This window comes from Chlorella variabilis (genome assembly GCF_000147415.1).
Source record: "Chlorella variabilis unplaced genomic scaffold CHLNCscaffold_20, whole genome shotgun sequence".
NCBI classification, from domain to species: Eukaryota; Viridiplantae; Chlorophyta; class Trebouxiophyceae; order Chlorellales; family Chlorellaceae; genus Chlorella; species Chlorella variabilis.
Genome location: NW_005435068.1, coordinates 50,483 through 65,905, shown reverse-complemented (window position 1 = coordinate 65,905; position 15,423 = coordinate 50,483). Strand labels below are relative to the sequence as shown.

General features: G+C 68.1%; 5 protein-coding genes across 5 annotated transcripts; 2 read left to right on the top strand and 3 right to left on the bottom strand.

Moving 5' to 3' along the window:
• Positions 1 to 175: 175 nt before the first annotated feature.
• CHLNCDRAFT_138267 (hypothetical protein) lies at positions 176 to 709 on the bottom strand (the record flags this gene model as incomplete). Its single annotated transcript, XM_005844767.1, has 1 exon — positions 176 to 709. One exon carries the CDS (start codon positions 707 to 709, stop codon positions 176 to 178), a length of 534 nt encoding a protein of 177 aa, XP_005844829.1.
• A 1,200-nt stretch (positions 710 to 1,909) lies between these two features.
• CHLNCDRAFT_138266 (expressed protein) lies at positions 1,910 to 3,421 on the bottom strand (the record flags this gene model as incomplete). The annotated part of the gene is made up of 5 exons (XM_005844766.1): positions 1,910 to 2,032; positions 2,236 to 2,406; positions 2,621 to 2,689; positions 2,901 to 3,034; positions 3,247 to 3,421. The coding sequence occupies 5 exons, from the start codon at positions 3,419 to 3,421 to the stop codon at positions 1,910 to 1,912; spliced, it is 672 nt and encodes a 223-aa protein (XP_005844828.1).
• A 1,979-nt stretch (positions 3,422 to 5,400) lies between these two features.
• Positions 5,401 to 6,661, top strand: CHLNCDRAFT_49066 (hypothetical protein; the record flags this gene model as incomplete). The annotated part of the gene is made up of 4 exons (XM_005844868.1): positions 5,401 to 5,413; positions 5,671 to 5,750; positions 5,992 to 6,127; positions 6,465 to 6,661. 4 exons carry the CDS (start codon positions 5,401 to 5,403, stop codon positions 6,659 to 6,661), a joined length of 426 nt encoding a protein of 141 aa, XP_005844930.1.
• A 2,634-nt stretch (positions 6,662 to 9,295) lies between these two features.
• Positions 9,296 to 12,596, bottom strand: CHLNCDRAFT_138263 (hypothetical protein; the record flags this gene model as incomplete). Its single annotated transcript, XM_005844765.1, has 9 exons — positions 9,296 to 9,625; positions 9,846 to 9,982; positions 10,146 to 10,249; positions 10,425 to 10,507; positions 10,753 to 10,874; positions 11,209 to 11,494; positions 11,777 to 11,983; positions 12,267 to 12,392; positions 12,579 to 12,596. The coding sequence occupies 9 exons, from the start codon at positions 12,594 to 12,596 to the stop codon at positions 9,296 to 9,298; spliced, it is 1,413 nt and encodes a 470-aa protein (XP_005844827.1).
• Positions 12,597 to 13,489: 893 nt separating this feature from the next.
• On the top strand, positions 13,490 to 14,998 carry CHLNCDRAFT_26443 (hypothetical protein; the record flags this gene model as incomplete). Its single annotated transcript, XM_005844867.1, has 5 exons — positions 13,490 to 13,819; positions 13,995 to 14,121; positions 14,298 to 14,392; positions 14,578 to 14,701; positions 14,841 to 14,998. The coding sequence occupies 5 exons, from the start codon at positions 13,490 to 13,492 to the stop codon at positions 14,996 to 14,998; spliced, it is 834 nt and encodes a 277-aa protein (XP_005844929.1).
• Between the last annotated feature and the right edge of the window lie 425 nt (positions 14,999 to 15,423).

Here is a 15,423-nt window from a genome sequence, read left to right as displayed (position 1 = left end):
ATGTGGGCCCCCGACCTGCGCTCATCAGCACGCTGGCATTCGTTCCATTTGCATCCCCGTGTCGCCCTTGCTGACCAAGCGTATTGAGAAAGTCCAAGGCATGCAAGAGCTTCGATTGTGGCTCGATGGGCATGGTGTGGAGTGAGACGTGAGTTGGCCTGACGAAAAGGAAAACTCAGGAGTCCAGCAGGCACACCGCCAGGATGCGCCGGCTAACATCCGCAGAGATGGGGCGCTGCCCCTGCTGCGCCCGCGCCAGGCTGAGCGCCGCGCTGCGCAGCCGTGCACGCTGCTCCTCCACCAGCCGCCCTACCAGCCACCCCGCCTCGACCGCCGAGCGCTGCAGGACCGCGGGCAGCGCGTGTGCCAGGCCGGGGCCGGGGCTGGGGATGAGCTGCCACTCCTCTTGGGTGAGCGGCAGGCGGGCCACCAGGTCGGCATAGAGGTCAGACCATGTGGGTTCATACTCATTGAGGGTCGATAGCGTGGGTTGCACTGGAGGCGCCGCCAGTACCAGGCAGTGCGCCGTCTCCACAGCTTCCACCGATGTGCCTGCGTGAGAGCGCAGCGCCAGCTCCAGCGGCGGCGCTCCATACCGATCGGGCGCGAAAGCCAGCTCCGGCGCCGTCTCCAGTAGCTGCCGCACTGCTGCCGCATTGTTGCCGCTGGCGGCAAAGTGGATGGGGGCTTGGTCGTGGCAGTCGAGCATCGCGGCTGGGCCGGGGGCGGCAGATAATAGCAGCCTCACCACTTCGCTGTTTCCTGCCAGGGCTGCATGGTGCAGCGGTGCCCACCCCGCGCTGTTCGCTGCCACAACCGTGGCTGGGGCAGCCTCCAGCAGCATCGCCACCCCCTCGTGGCAGCGCAAACACGCCAAGTGCAGCGGAAGGCTGCCGTGCGTGCCAGGCCGATCGGCCCGAGCGCCTGCGGCCAGTAGCTGCCGGCCAGTAGCTGCCGCACCGCCGCCTCGTCACCATCCCAGGCTGCACGGTAGAGCCCGTCTTCCAACTCCATTACTTGCACACGCAACGACAAAGGTCGTGACACAGCCCTGCAGCAAGCGGAAGGGCAGGCAGGCGGGTGTCGTGCGGTGGTGGGCTGGCGGGCTGGCGGGCGCACCGACGCTGACAGCCGTGGGACTGCCAGCGCCCCAGCACGTTGGTGGCAGCAGTCGTGCACGCAGCCCTACCTGGGAGCTGCCAAGCTTCACCTCTGAACCAAGGAGGGTCAGTCTTGGGGCCTTGCCAGCGAGCAGCTGCAGCAAACTGACCACTTTGACACGTCCCGCGGCGTTGTCGAGCGCAGGGACAAAGCCAGGAACAGAGGCAGGCAGCTCGGTTAAAACTGCAGCGCCCCTCCAACCCAGCCACCTGCACCCGGGTACGGCACCGCCTTCCTGCGCGGCTGCTCCCTACGCACTTCAGAATGCCAGTGCCTGCTCGTCTCCCTGCCAGCCCACCCTCTGTACCGTGCCGCACCACCGTGTCGCGCTGCCCTGGCCTGGCTGCACCTGAGATGTCGCAGGTTGCAGCTGGGGACTGTATCAAATGATTCCAAGGGCAAAAGCAACATAAACCAATCGGGAGCATATGGGAGTGTCAGCAGGAGCGGGTCAGCAGGGAGGAGGACAGAGTTGGGGGCAACCAGAGGGCCGCAACTGCGCCGCGGCACCTCCCAACAAAACAAAAGACTGGAAAACAACGGCTGCGGCATGGGTCTGGGGGGCCGCGCGGGACGGGGCCTTGGCACGCGCTGCGGCCCAAGCTTGCAGGGCCCCGCGCCACCGCCCGGCTGCGTCACGGGTCGTCGGCAGCGCCCCGCGGCCTGGGCCAAGCACTGGGCGAGGCATTCACCGTCCTTTTTTCCAGCGCCGCCGCACAGCATGGCAGCCTGCAGCAGCCTGGCCCGGCTACTGGCGGTGCAGCACATCGTAGCAGGTGGACACGTGGTGAGATTCCTGGGCCTCTGGGCTGATGGCGTATCGGTACATGGGCTCATCAAAGATGCCGCTGGTGGTGTCCTTGCCCGCCGCCTGCACTCGCACGCGCCAGGTAAACAGCCCGGCAGGGCGGCGCGCGTCGCAGCCAGGCGAGGCAGGCAGCGTGCGATGCCAGCTGGCCTGCGCACGGCCTGGCTGCTGCACGCTGGCGCCGGAGCTCCCTCCTCCTCCAAACTGCTGCAATCCCGGCGCGTGCCGTCCCTGTGTGTGTGCCCCCACCCCTCTGCAGGGCCCACCTGCTTCAGCATCCATGTGGAGTAGGTCTGCAGGAAGGGCTCGCCCACGTGCCAGGAGGCCTTGAGGAACAGCGTCTCGTACGGGTGCATCGTGATGCCGCCGTAGGTGCCGTGCCGCGAGGGGTGCACGTTGTTGTTGCACCGCCAGTGCCGCCGGTCCCGCCAGTCCACCTGCGGGGCGGCAGCGGGGAGTCAGCGAGGGGTCGGTGGCGGGTGCCGCCCAAATCGTAGCGGCCCGGGCTGCAGCGCTGCGTGAATTCAACACGAATCCACGAATCTGCCGCGCGTGTTGAATATTCTAAGCCCACCGCCGCCACCACCACCACCATCGCCACCACCACCCACACATATCCACACCCCTCTGCGCCACACGCAGCGGCCTCACCCCGCGGTACATGGACATGAGCGTGTCCACGTTGTATCCGTACTTCATGAGACTGTTGGTCAGGCCGTACTGCGGGCCGGGGGAGGGGGAGGGGCGCAGGGAGCCAGCTGGTGCATGCTCTGCTTCATACCGGCGCATGCCAAGCCGACGCAAGCATACATGCAGCTGTCACGACCACGGCCGGCGGGGAGCTCGCTTGCCCTGCGCCTGGCCGCCATTGCACCACGCGTCTCGCCCTGCCGCCAGCCTTTCTCCCAGCCCCGCGCTCCCGCTAACCTACCTCCCCCTTGACCACCACCCCTTCATCGCACAGCTTGCAGGTGCGCAGGTGGAACACGCCCTCCCGCAGCAGCGCCTCCAGCCCATCCTGGTCCACTGAGAAGGCCCAGGACTCAAGCTTGGGGCCGTAACCGCCTGCATGTGTGCGTGTGGTGGGGGAGGGGGCAGCAGCGGGAGTGGGCTGGGTTTGCGGAGGGTGTGCGTTTGTAACAGTGGTACCATGCACCACACTGTGTTGGCAGGGCGGTGGCTTCAGAAAGGGGGAGCACGCAAGGGCCACAACAGCTGCACAGGAGGCCCGCGCGGCGCACGGTGCTGCGGTGCCGCCGCCGCCGCCGCCGCCGCACCTGCGTCCACCTCGGGCAGGCAGACGAGGGAGGATCCGACGGCCTTGACGTCGCCGCGCAGCAGGTCGGTGTATGCCTGGGTCCACTGCCAGCGGGGCGGCATGTAGTTGGGCCAGAAGGGCCCCTTGATGGAGGAGTTGAGGAAGATGTAGTACTTGTACCGCCTGTACCGCATGGTACCGCCGCATGGACAAGGGGCAGGGAGGGACGAAGACGGTGAGGACAGGCCAAGGACCGGATTCAGGAGACGGAAGGAGGGAGGGGCAGAGCAGACATGGAGCGACGACACGGCGAGCGCGGCATTGCTGGGGCTGACAGCTGGCGCTGGGGGGCGCTGCTGCGCGCAGGCGGTGCAGGGTCAGTGTGCTGGCCAAGCACAGGCCAGGGTCTGGCATGGCCAGGCAGGTTGCAGGTGGTGGGCGCATTGGCAGGCAGGTTCGAGCAATGAGCAGCACAGCAGCTGGTGGGGCTGCTACCGCAGCCTGCCCCCTCAGGCCCCCTTGCTGCCTCCAGGGCTGACAGAGACAGCACGGGCTGCGCAAGCACCATCGCCAGAACCACAAGCGGCAGCGAACCACAGGCAGCTGCGCCAGCTCACCCCAGCTTGCCCTGCGCCGCCAGCCAGGTGAGGGTGATGTTGTGGGCCGCAAAGTCCATGCCCTCATTCTCCGCCCGCTTCAGCACCGCCACCCCCTCCCCCGCGTACACCGCGCTGAGGCTGGGCAGCAGCGCGGGGGCCTCCTGGAGCAGCGGGTAGAGGCGGGAGCAGGGGCGGCAGACCTTGCCGTTGACCACCACCACAAAGTCCGTGGCTGCGGGGGAGCCAAAGCGCGAGTCCAGCCCCATGCCTATTGTGATGAAAAAGTCGAAGTTCTCGCGCTGCAGAGGAGCGGCGCGGGCAGGCGTGAGGCGAGACGGGAGAGCCGGCGCGTGCAGGCTTTACAGGCAGTAGAGGGGCGGCTCGCAGAGTGGGGCGGCGGCGCCACAACCCGCCGCCTGCTCCTCGCGGCCTGTCCTCCAGGCAGGCGACTCACTTGGATGGGGTCCTTTTCGAAGTAGCTATAGCTGACCAGGACGGGACCAGCAGTGGAGCTGCCGGCATCTGTTTGCCTGACCGCGGGCGCTGGAGCGCCCAGGAAGGTCACCACTCGTGGCCAGAAGACCGTGAGGGCGATGAGAACCAGCAGCAGAATGAAGAGGTTGCGGGTGCGCGACGCGCCGCTCCGCTTCTTGTTGGGGTGCGGGGTGTACACGCTGGGGTGCATACTGGCCTCGGTGGGGCTCTCTGTGCCTGAGGAGGGACGCCGTTGATACATCGCTTCAACCGCTAAGCAGCCTGAGGCGGCCCAGAAGCAGCAGCATCACCACTTGAACGATCGAGGACAGGGGAGACCCCTGGAAGGTATGGGCGATGGGGAAGGCAATGTAGCGACGGCCTGCGCCTTGGGAGGCCGCAGGCTGTGAGTGGGAGGAAACTCGGCGCCGCCAGCTAGACGCCGGCAAGAACCGCCGAAGGCGGGTTGCTCCGGAGTGGGCAGCGATGTTAGTTTCTCGCCCTATGTGTAACTTGTTGGGTACCTCGGCGTTTATGCTGTGCTGAAACGACAGTGGCATGTTGGCGGCACAGCAGAGCGTTCGCCAGCTCTGTGGCGACGCGCACCTTCCGCCACTTGCGTGCTCAACAAGCCTGCAAGCTCATTGATGAACATCAATGAGGGTGGCCTGGCTGCTTGGTGTGCGAGGATAGCTGCTGATGCCAGTGGTGGGAACTCCCACAAGGTACGTATGGCGGCCCGGCGGCTCAAGCACGCTGCCGCGACAACGGCGGCGGCCCGCCACAGGTACGCCTGCGCGGTACATCGTCATCCACCCATCTGGCCCACCCATTCCGCGCTCTGCGCCATCCTGGGAGTTGACAGCAGGTTCTTGGTGTTGACCGGCGAAGCGGGGAGGTCCAGAAGCAGCAGCATGGCGTGCGCAGCAATTGGAGTGCTTCGCACAGCAGTCGCTGGCTCCCAGCAGCGCAGCAGCAGCATCCAGCGGCATGCACCGAGCAGCAGCTTCCTCAAGGGGGCTCAGCAGCAGTTCTCGGGCAAGGCTCTTCGCCTGGAGGCCAGCAGCAGCAGCAGCACCTCCCGGAGGGCTGTCACCACCATGGCGGCGAAGGGTGAGGCGCAGGGGGGGGCAATGCACCAGCCCTGGGTGAGGGGCAGAGGGATGCATGACCGCCACCCGAGCCACTGCAGCACTGCTTGGGCTCCTTCATTCCGTGAAGGCTGCCCCAGGGAATGCATGGCGCACTCGCCGCCCTGCGCCGCGCACACCGCCTGGCGCCCCTGCCGCCGCCTTCACTAGGAGACTATCGCCTCTCGCTCCTCTCCACGGCTGCTCAGCAACTCACCTGGCTACGTTGCTGCGCTGCAGTGACCGGTATGATCAAGCTGGCGCTTCCAGCGGGCAAGGCCAACCCCGCACCGCCTGTGGGCCCCGCCCTGGGTGCCAAGGTGCGCCCTGTGACCAGCCAGTGCTGGCCTGCACACCGTTGGGTGTGCTGCGTGGCTGTAGCAGGCAGCACATGGGGCGGGCAGGCAGCACGGGCGGCAGCTCCTGGGGCGGCATTCCCTGCGTTGCCGCCGCCGCCGCGCGGCACGCGTCGCCCGCGGGCCCCACGCCCTCGCCCCGCCGCCGCCTCACCGCGGCCGCCGCCCCTCTCCTCTCCTCCCGCCCTCCCCTCTTCTACTGCAGGGCGTGAACATCATGCAGTTCTGCAAGGAGTACAACGCGGCCACTCAGGACAAGGCGGGCATGATCATCCCCGTGGAGATCACGGTGTACGAGGACCGCAGCTTCACCTTCATCCTCAAGACGCCCCCCGCCAGCGGTGAGCGCCCGCTCCTTGTGCTGCGGCTGCGGATGGCTGGGCCGCCTGTGTGGCAGGCCGCCGCCCTGCCTGCCTGCCAGCGCTGTTGCTGCCGCTGCCGGGGGGACTCGAGGCCTGGCAGGCTGTGTGGCAGCCCCCCGGCGGCGAGCCGTCACCGCATCAGCGGCTAACAGGCTGGCGGAGGGCTGGAGTGGGATGGGTGTGGGCGTCTTAGAGGCTTCAGATGTGCCCGGGCATGGGCCTGGCGAGATGGGCCGAGGGGTCGCATAGCGTGCCGTGTATCACACATCGCCCACCCATGCGCGCGCCCCGCCGCCACCCCGTGCCCCCGCTGCAGTGCTGCTCAAGAAGGCGGCGGGCGTGGAGTCGGGCAGCGGCGAGCCCAACCGCAAGAAGGTGGGCAGCGTGACGATGGAGCAGGTGCGCGAGATTGCGGCCATCAAGCTGCCAGACCTCAACTGCACCGACCTGGACGCCGCCTGCAACACCGTGGCGGGCACCGCCCGCAACATGGGCATCACCGTGGAGGCGTGAGGCGTGACGAGGGAGGAGGGAAGCGCCTCCACGAGCGCCCCTTGAAGAGGGGCGCCCCCATGCGCCCCGGCACGGCGGCTCCGAGGCCCGACCGCGGCAGGGGCCCCTGCCGCGGCATCGGCGCGGGGTGCCGGCGACCGAGCCGCACGGGCATGGAGCCAAGTGCGCGGCCGTTCCGCCCCCTGGCGAGCAACCGTTCTATCTCCTTTGCCTTTTTCCTTCACTCAGATGTGCTTGCCACACTCCCACCGGCTGTAACTTGCAGCATGCCATTGCAAGCACACGGCGGCAGGAATACGCCACTGTACCGCGGGATGAGCAGTACCCGTGGGATGGCGTCCTACTCGCAAGCGGAGCCGCCATCGCCTCACCCAGCAGTTGTACTGGGTCCCTGGCAGTCCACAGCTCACAATGCTCGCCGCTGCAAGCTGCACCAAGCCCCTTGTGGCCGCAGCCAAGGCCCCGGCAGCCAGCCGGCGCTCGGCTAGGCAATTGGTGATGTGCACCGCAAGCCGGGATGATCAGCCAGCAACCACGGGGCGGCGGTGAGCGATGGGAATGCAGAGGCACTGTGGCTCTCTTGCCCTGCTATTCACGAGCAGGGGCCGGCCTGGCAGGGCGATCAGAGGCGGGACATGGGCCCATCGGGATTGCGTGTGGTGGTTTCCGCCCGCCTTGCACCGCCGCCGCCTGGGCTTGCGCCTCCTCCACCCTTCTGCCGGCACAGCCCCAGCCCCTGCCGGCCCCCACGTTGCCCCTACCCCGCCCCCTCCCCCCTCCCGCAGCGAGATGGTGCTGCACAGCGTGAACGCGGCGGTGCTGGGGGCGCTGTTCACCTGGGGCGCCGCCCCGCGGCCCACCAACATCGGCGTGCAGGACTACGGTGGCGGCCTCAAGACGCTGGCACTCTGCCCGCCCTCCCCCAACTGCATCAGCACCGCCGAGGAGGCCAACGACCCGGAGCACTACGTGCCGCAGTGGTGAGGTGGGGAGGTGGCGGCAGTGGCAGGCTGGGCATGGTGGGGTGCTTGGGGGGCGAGCCGCAGCCGTGAAGGAGGTGTCGAGAGGCCGCGGCAGGGGGCCGGGGGGTTGGGAGAGGACGCGGTGTGCAGCAGGGGGGCATGATGGGGGCTGGGATGGGTGGCCCACAGATCAGAGGCCCTGCCGCTGCTGCTGCCGCTGCTGCCGCCGCCGCTGCTGCTGCTGCTGCTGCTGAGCGCCCCTCTGCCTTCTGCCGCCGCTGCATGGCCGCCACTCCGCAGGACCTACAACCCCGAGGAGGGGCGCGGCCGCAAGAACCCGGCCACCAAGGAGCAGGCCATGGCTGAGCTGGCAGAGGTGCGGGGCTGGCCCGCTGGCCGTGCCGCAGCCGCCGCCTGCACGCAGCTAGGGCTCCTAGCGCTGCCGGCACCGCTCGACCGCGTGCGGCCTGGCCGTCTCCTGCGCTGCCGACTCGTGCTTCTGCCGGCTGCCTGGCGCCACTGCCACTGCCACTGCCTGCTGCCTGCCTGCAGGTGGTTGCCACCATCACTCCAGACAACTTCACCCCCACCGTCGTCACAAAGACAGATGACTACCTGTATGCAGAGTTCCAGGTGGGGGGGTGGGGCTGTGTGCGTATGTGTGTGTGTTGTTGGTTTGTGTGTGTGGCAGCGGGATCAGTGGATTGCGGCCGACGCCTCGCCACTGTGCTGATGCTCAGGCCCTGCCCTTGCGCTCCTGCCCCTCTCCAGAGCCCCACCTTTGGCTTCATCGACGACGTGGAGTTCTTCTTCCCCCCCGACAAGCCTGGCATTGTGGAGTACCGGTGAGGCCGGGTTCCAACACACCCAAAGGGACGGAAGCAGCTGAGCTGAATTTGCTTAAACAACCCGTTTCAGTCCAGCAGGGGCCGGCCCAGCCCCACACGCCGAGCGATGTGCCGGGGCAGACCCAGCCCCATACACCGGGCGCTCTGCCTGCTCACACGCCGAGCGCTGTGCCCGCTCACATGCCCTGGCCTGCCGCCGCTGGCGCCCCCGCAGGTCTGCGTCCCGCGTGGGCGAGTCGGACGGCAACGCCAACCGCAAGCGCATTAAGGCGATCCGGCTGGAGCTGCAGAAGAAGGGGTGGAAGTCGATCGGGTACTGATGACCTGGCGGCTCTGAGGTGGCAGCACTGACGTGGCAATAGCTGCTGGTCAGCTGCTGGGATTTTTCAGTGAAGCCAAGTGCCACTGAGAGGAGTCGGAGGGAGGCTGAGTGGAGCTCGAGCGTGGGAGATGGTTGGGCGCCGCCACATCCACGCGGCCTGCCCTTCCAAACAGAGCCGTTTTGAGCGTGGAGGCCTGCACTCATTTGTGAAGGCCGTTCCTGCCTGTGTTTGGAGTGACCGACTGGCTGCTGCCAATAAGCATAATCAGCCTGTAACGAGCCAAGCAGCACAAAGCGGCGCAAAGCTGCCGGCTGATGCATCCTTGTGCTAGGGTGAAGCCCGCACCGCACCGCTCGCTGTTGCTCGCATCAATAGACTTCCTTACATTGAATCACGGGGCGCTGGCGAGACAACGACACGCTGCCGGGGCAGCCAGGAAGCATTTGAGGAGACGCGAAGGTGGTGCCAGCTGGAAAGAATGCCCCGCCCCGCTGGCGCCAGCTAGATGTCATCGTCATCATCCCCAAACACGTCTCGTAGCGCGGCGTTGGCATCCGCCCTGCCCCCATACTCCTCCTCCCCCTGCCGCTCCCTGCTACCCCCCTGGCCGTCCCCTCCCGCATCTGCCATCTCTGCATCGCTGCCGCCGCCGCCAGCACCAGCGCCGGCTCCTCCCCCCCCATCCTCCTCCTCCTGCTGCTGCTGCTCCTGCTGCTCCTGCTGCTGCTGCTGCCCGTACTCTTCCGAGCTGGCGGCAGCGCCATTTTGCGCCCGCTCCCGCGCCTCCCGCTGCTCCGCCCAGTCCCCCGTCTCTGGGTCCCGCACCACCACCTGCGGCGGTACAGCAGGGATTCAGGGTCGGCCCATGGGGCTGGGTGCCACGGTCGTCCATCCAACGCGCCGCACGCCGCATCCCCGGCCTGCCTCCATTGCCCCAAGGCCACCACAGCTCTCCGGTTCCATCCCACACATACATGGAAACACACACACATACACACAAACCGCACACACGCAAGCCACACACACACTCACACACACGCAAGCCACCCACCATCTCCGGCTGCATGAAGCCCTCGTCATCCTCGCCCGCCGCCGCCTGGCGCTTGCGCTTGCGCAGCTCCAGCCGCGTGTTGAGGTCGTGGAACTGAACGGTGCCGTCCCCCGCAAAGCGGAACAGGTAGGTGGTGGCTGCGGTTGGGGGGCAGGGGGGGGGGGACAGGGAGGGGACGTGGTGGGCCGGACATGCGAGCAAATCGCCACGTGTGCATGCATGTGTTGTTGTGGTGGTGGGGCATCGTGCGAGGGGATCTGTAGCAGCGTCCATGCAGGCAGCCAGGCCCCCAGTGCTCACACTTCTCGTCCAGGCGGGGGTGGGGCTGGTACTCCCGCACCCAATGATACTCCCGGGCCAGCTGCGGGCCGGGGATGCCGCCCGAGGCGCTCAGCTCGTCGTCGCTGCAGGCGGGGAGGAGGAGGGGTAGGGGAGATTGCAGCAGTTAGTGGGGGGCATCAGGTAGAGGCTGAGGGGTTTGTGGAAAGGGAAGGTGCCAGCACGCTGCCCTGCAGCACAGCAGCACGGCGGCAGGCGGGCGCGCGGCACGGCGGGAGTGCAGCGCCCCGCCCCACCCACCCAGCCTCTGGCAGCTTCTTGGGCACCAGCAGTGCCACAAACTGGGGCCCGGTGGCGGGCTTGAACGACTTGAGCTGCATGGCCTGCGGTACAGCACAGCACAGCACAGCGGTACAACGCAGCAGCGCCGGCAGCGGGGCGGTCGGGTGGTGCAGGGGGCACGCGGCAGCACAACCAGAGCACAACCACAGCGCAGCGCGGTGCAGCGATGACAGGGCGCGCATGGTGGGCGTGTGCCGCCGCCGGCGCCCCTCCCTCTCCCCAGCCCGCCGCGCCGTGCACCCCCTGCCGCCCCTTGCTCTTTTCTCCTCTGCTCCTCCCAGCCCACCTGCGGCACTCGCGCCCGCTGCTCTGCCGGCATCCGCTCCACAACGTCAACGTCGGCCAGCGGATCGTTGTCAAAGGTGGCCAACACGCAGGAGCGGCCCTCCATCAGCGAGTCGGGGAAGACTGCGGCAGCAGGGCGCGGCGGCGGAGGTTGGCAGGCAGCGGTGGCCTCGTGTGTATGCGGGCGAGGAGGAGGAGGTGGGGCAGTGCAGATGGCGGCCCCAGAGGTGAGCAGGCAGCAGGGCAGTGGGAGCGGAGGGCACAGGGCAGGGCGGCGAGGCGACGCCCAGGGAGGCGGGGACGTCTCTGCCACCAAAATGGTCGCGCCGCAGGCAGGCGATGGCAGGAAGCGCGCTGGGCCAGGCGCCAGCGCTTGGTTGCGGCAGCCCGACGAATGCGGCGCGGCGCTTGCCCGGCCGGACCGGACTGGCTGACTCGGGGCCGGGCGGGGCCCCACCTGGCATCACTTCCAGCGGCACCACCGACGGATCCTTGCCGTGCGCCAGCGGCGCCTTGGCCCCCACAAACTGCGCCTCGATCTGGCGAATGCGCTCCTCGCGGGGGTCCTCGTTCTCCGCCCCCGCCGCGGCCGCCGTCGCCGCGGCCGCCGCGGCCTTGGCGGGGGCGCCTGTGCCGCGCTTCAGGCCCGCCTCTGCCGCGATGTACTTAGTACGCAGCAGCCAGGAGAGCTCGGCGGCGTCGCCCCGCAGTCGCGCCTTCTTGGGTTCCGCCTCCTCATCGCTCTGCGGGCGGGGTGGGGCGGCGAAGATGGGGTGGTGGCCACATGAATGGCGGCACGCCGGGGTGGCAGTGGCCAACGCGGGGGGGGGGACGGGCTGCCGGAGGGTGGAGGGGCAGGCAGGGGAAGGCAGGCTGGCAGCGGCAGCGGCGGCGGCAGCCGGAGCGCCGGCAAGACCAGCGGCAGCAGCCGGCTGCCTCCCTGCCACACGCCCACACACACACACGCACACACACACATCCCCAGATAAACGAAGCACGCAAACACACACACACAAGCCGCGTACCTCCACCAGTGCGGCGTCGTCTGGGTGCAGCGGCGGTACGACCTCCGGCACGCTGTACTGCTCTATGTTCCAGGGGTGGATGGGGATGCCCAGGTCGTCCTCAAACATCAGGTCCTTCCTCAGATCCCTCTCCAGCTCCGTCAGCTTGAAGGCGGCCAGCTGGTCCCGATCGTATGGCGGCAGCAGCAGCTTGGGGTCGCAGGGGATCTGCGGGCGCGGCAGAGGGGCGCTGTTGTGGCAGAGGGGCGTCGCTTTGGCAGAGGGGCGTCGCTTTGGCAGAGGGGCATCGTGCCGGACGGCAAGGGGTGGTGGCCAAGGAACGGGGCAGGCAGCGCGGTGGTGGGAGTGCGGGGGCAGGGGCAGGGGTAACGGAAGCCCGGCGGCTGCCGACAGGCCAGAGCGCTAGACAGTCGCTGTCGCTGTGCCTCCCCACCCTTGCCTTCCCAGCCTTGCGTGCCCACCCACGCCCTCTCTCGGCCGCCCTGATCACCTCTGGCAGGTCGTTCTTGAAGCGGATGTTGCAGAGGAAGGCGGTGTCGCGGCGCAGCCGGTTGGGGTTGGACGAGATGCGCACGTTCCACTCCGGCCCTCCCCGCTTCTCCGGCCCCTTCTTGTCCTGAATACAGCACGGCAGGAGGCGGGCGGCAGCGTGGTGCAGCAGGCGGGCGGCAGCGGGGTGCGCCGCCGGCGGGGGGCGGAGGGCTGGGGGTGTTCCGCCACGCCCTGCCAGAACGCTCTCTGAAGTCTCAGGGCCTGCTGCAAGCTGCAAGCCAGCCGCAGGAGGGAGTAAGAAGCAGCGCACCTTGTCGCCGTCCGCCATCTCGCCCGGCAACCCGTGGGCAGGGCAATCAGGCCGCTGGCGCCGCGATGCGACAGCCCTAGCGCTGCAAAAAGCCTACACCAGGTGCTGCCGATCAGTGTGGGCCGCAATGTGCGTCCTATCAGGCTGGAGACGCCAAGATCAAACCGGGCAATGAAGCGTAAGGCATAGCCGCTTGAAGGCCCAGGGGAGCACCCGTCCTCTCTTGGCATGGGTGTACTGCTGGGGCCTCTATTTCTCCTTGTGGCGCCTGCCCCCAGAGGCACATTTTGCTTTGATTGCCTCCTGGCACATCGAGGCTCTGTATTGAGGTCCACCGTCACCGGTTGAGCCTCGTGCTATCGAAGGAGAGGGGTGCAGCTAGGCGCGCGCGGCAGCATGCAGTGCGGGCTGGCGCAGCAACATGGCATGCAAGCCCGCGCTGTGAGCGGCCCTCCGGCACGCAGGATAAACTGGGCCACCTCAGCTCCCAACTTCTGTGCATGGCGGGCACGGCAGCGCCCCATCGGCCTGCGCAGCAGCAGCAGCAGCCCCCCGCAGTGCAGCGCCAGCTGCGCAGCGGCACCGGCGCCCGCCGGCGGTGATGCCCGCGCCCTGGCGCCGCCCGCAGCAGGCCCGCCGCCCGCAGCCAAGCCGCCGCGGCAGCTGGTGCCGCGCTGGGCAGCCAGGGCGTTGCAGGTGGTGGGTGCAGCAGCAGCCTTTGTAGTGTGGTACCAGCTGGCCAGCGCCCTGCAGGGTCCCTTTGCCTCGCTGGGCCTCGCGGCAGCGGCGCCGGCCAACGAAGGTGCGAGGGCTTGAAAGCCGAGAGGGCGCCTGCCGGCATCGCATCTGTGGCATGGGTGCCCTGCCTTGGGACCCCACCGGGGACGCATTGCAGGCAGGCGCCGTCGCACATGCATGCACAGGCAACGCCCACCCTTGCCGCGATCTGCCCCTCACCACGCCGTTCCTCGCTCCCCGCCGCAGGCCTGCGCACCGCGGTGCGCAGCGCGTGGGCGGGCCTGGCGGCGGGCTGCCTGCACACGCTGGCTGGCGCGGACCACCTGGCGGCGCTCACGCCTCTGACCATCGGGCGCAGCCAGCTCAAGGCCTCCCTGCTGGGCGCGCTGTGGGGCTTTGGCCACTCCACCGGCCAGCTCATCCTGGGCCTCCTCATGGTGGTGCTCAAGGACCGCTTCCAGCAGGCACGCGGCCAGCACGCGCGGCCTGCCTGCCTGCAATGTGTGCGGATTGGCACCAGGGCCACGCGGCAACGCTGCGGCCGCCGCAGAGCCGGGGCCGGGAGCCTGGGCAGCTGTTCTCCACATAGCCATCTTTGGCTCTCACTCATTATTACAAACCGTTGAACCAGCTAACCCATGCCCTGCCTGCCTGCAGCTGGTGCCCGCGCTGTCCAAGTGGGGCGGCGCCACGGTGGGGCTCACGCTGCTGGCCATTGGCGCCATGGGCCTCTACGAGACTTTCTTCGAGCACAACGACGAGGCGGCGCACGTGGAGAGCGACCCCACCGCGGAGGCACTGACGGGTGGGCTGCGCTGTGCTGTGCTGTGCTGTGCTGTGCTGTGCTGTGCTGTGCTGTGCTGTGCGCACGTGGTGCTGGCGCCGGTTGGATTGGCGGCACGACTCAGCTGTCCACTGGCGCGCCTGCGTGCCTGTGACAGCTGACTGACCCTCGCTGTCCTCCCCGCGCCGTGTGTGCAGGCATGGAGATGCAGGGCGGGGTGCTGGTGGCCAAGAAGGAGCGGGGCGGCTTTGGGCTGGCCACCTTTGCCACCGGCATTGTGTACGGCCTGCAGGTGCGTACATCTTGGTGTGGGTTTGTTCGTGTGCGGCACGTGTTTGCGTTGTATGATGGTGGTGGTGGCAGTGCGAGCGACGGTGCTGGTTATAACAAGGCTTGCATGTGTATTGGGCGGCTCAAGCCACTGCCTGTGCCTGACCCCCACCCACCCCCCGCGCGCCTCCCCTGCAACCCCCGCAGCCCGACGCCCTGTTTGTGATTGTGCCAGCGCTGGCGCTGCCCACCAAGCTGGCCGCCGCGGCCTACATCCTCATGTTTGTGCTGGGCACCGTGGCAGCCATGGGAGCCTACACAGGCATCATCGGTGCGTGCATCTGCAGGGGGCAGAGCGAGGTGGCGATGGGTTGCTCGGCCGCCAGCCAGCTGCTTCTGCCATTCATGAGGAAAGGAGGTGCTGCACGGTTGCCCTTTTCCGACCTCCCACCCGTGCGCCGCGCCCGCAGGCGCCACCAGCGCCGCCATCAAGAAGAGCAACAGCGGGCTGACGCAGAAGCTGAGCGGCTTTGCCTCGTGTGCCGCCCTGGGGCTGGGGCTCACCATGCTGCTGGGCGGCTTTGGCGTGGAGCTGCCCTTCACCCTGCCATTCGGCCACAACCACTAGACGGCTAGCTAACTGTAGCATGCGCCCGCCAGAGTCTGCCTAGGGGGCTGCCATCCCGGCCTGTCGTGTCCCACGCCTCATCTAGGGCCGCCACCTGTGCCAGGAGGGCCTTGTCAATCCCGGCTCCTCCTCCCGGCGCCTGCCGCCGCGGCAGGTGCCGCATAGCTCCGCTGCAGCCGGCACATTGCCGCTGTTTTGCAGAAGGACATGGCAGGCAACCAGCCTCTCGCTTGCTCATCGATGCAACCCCACCCCTCTCAGCCTCCCTGCCCTCCTACCTTCTTTTCTTCTTTTCTACTGCCTTGCATGCCACCCTCCCCCCATTCTCGCGCCCTGCTCCCCCACCGAGCATTTGCTGGCCGCGCACTGTGCGGTGTTCGTCTTGTGGTGCTTATGTCTCGTGCTTACTGTTAGTCGTCCCGTGC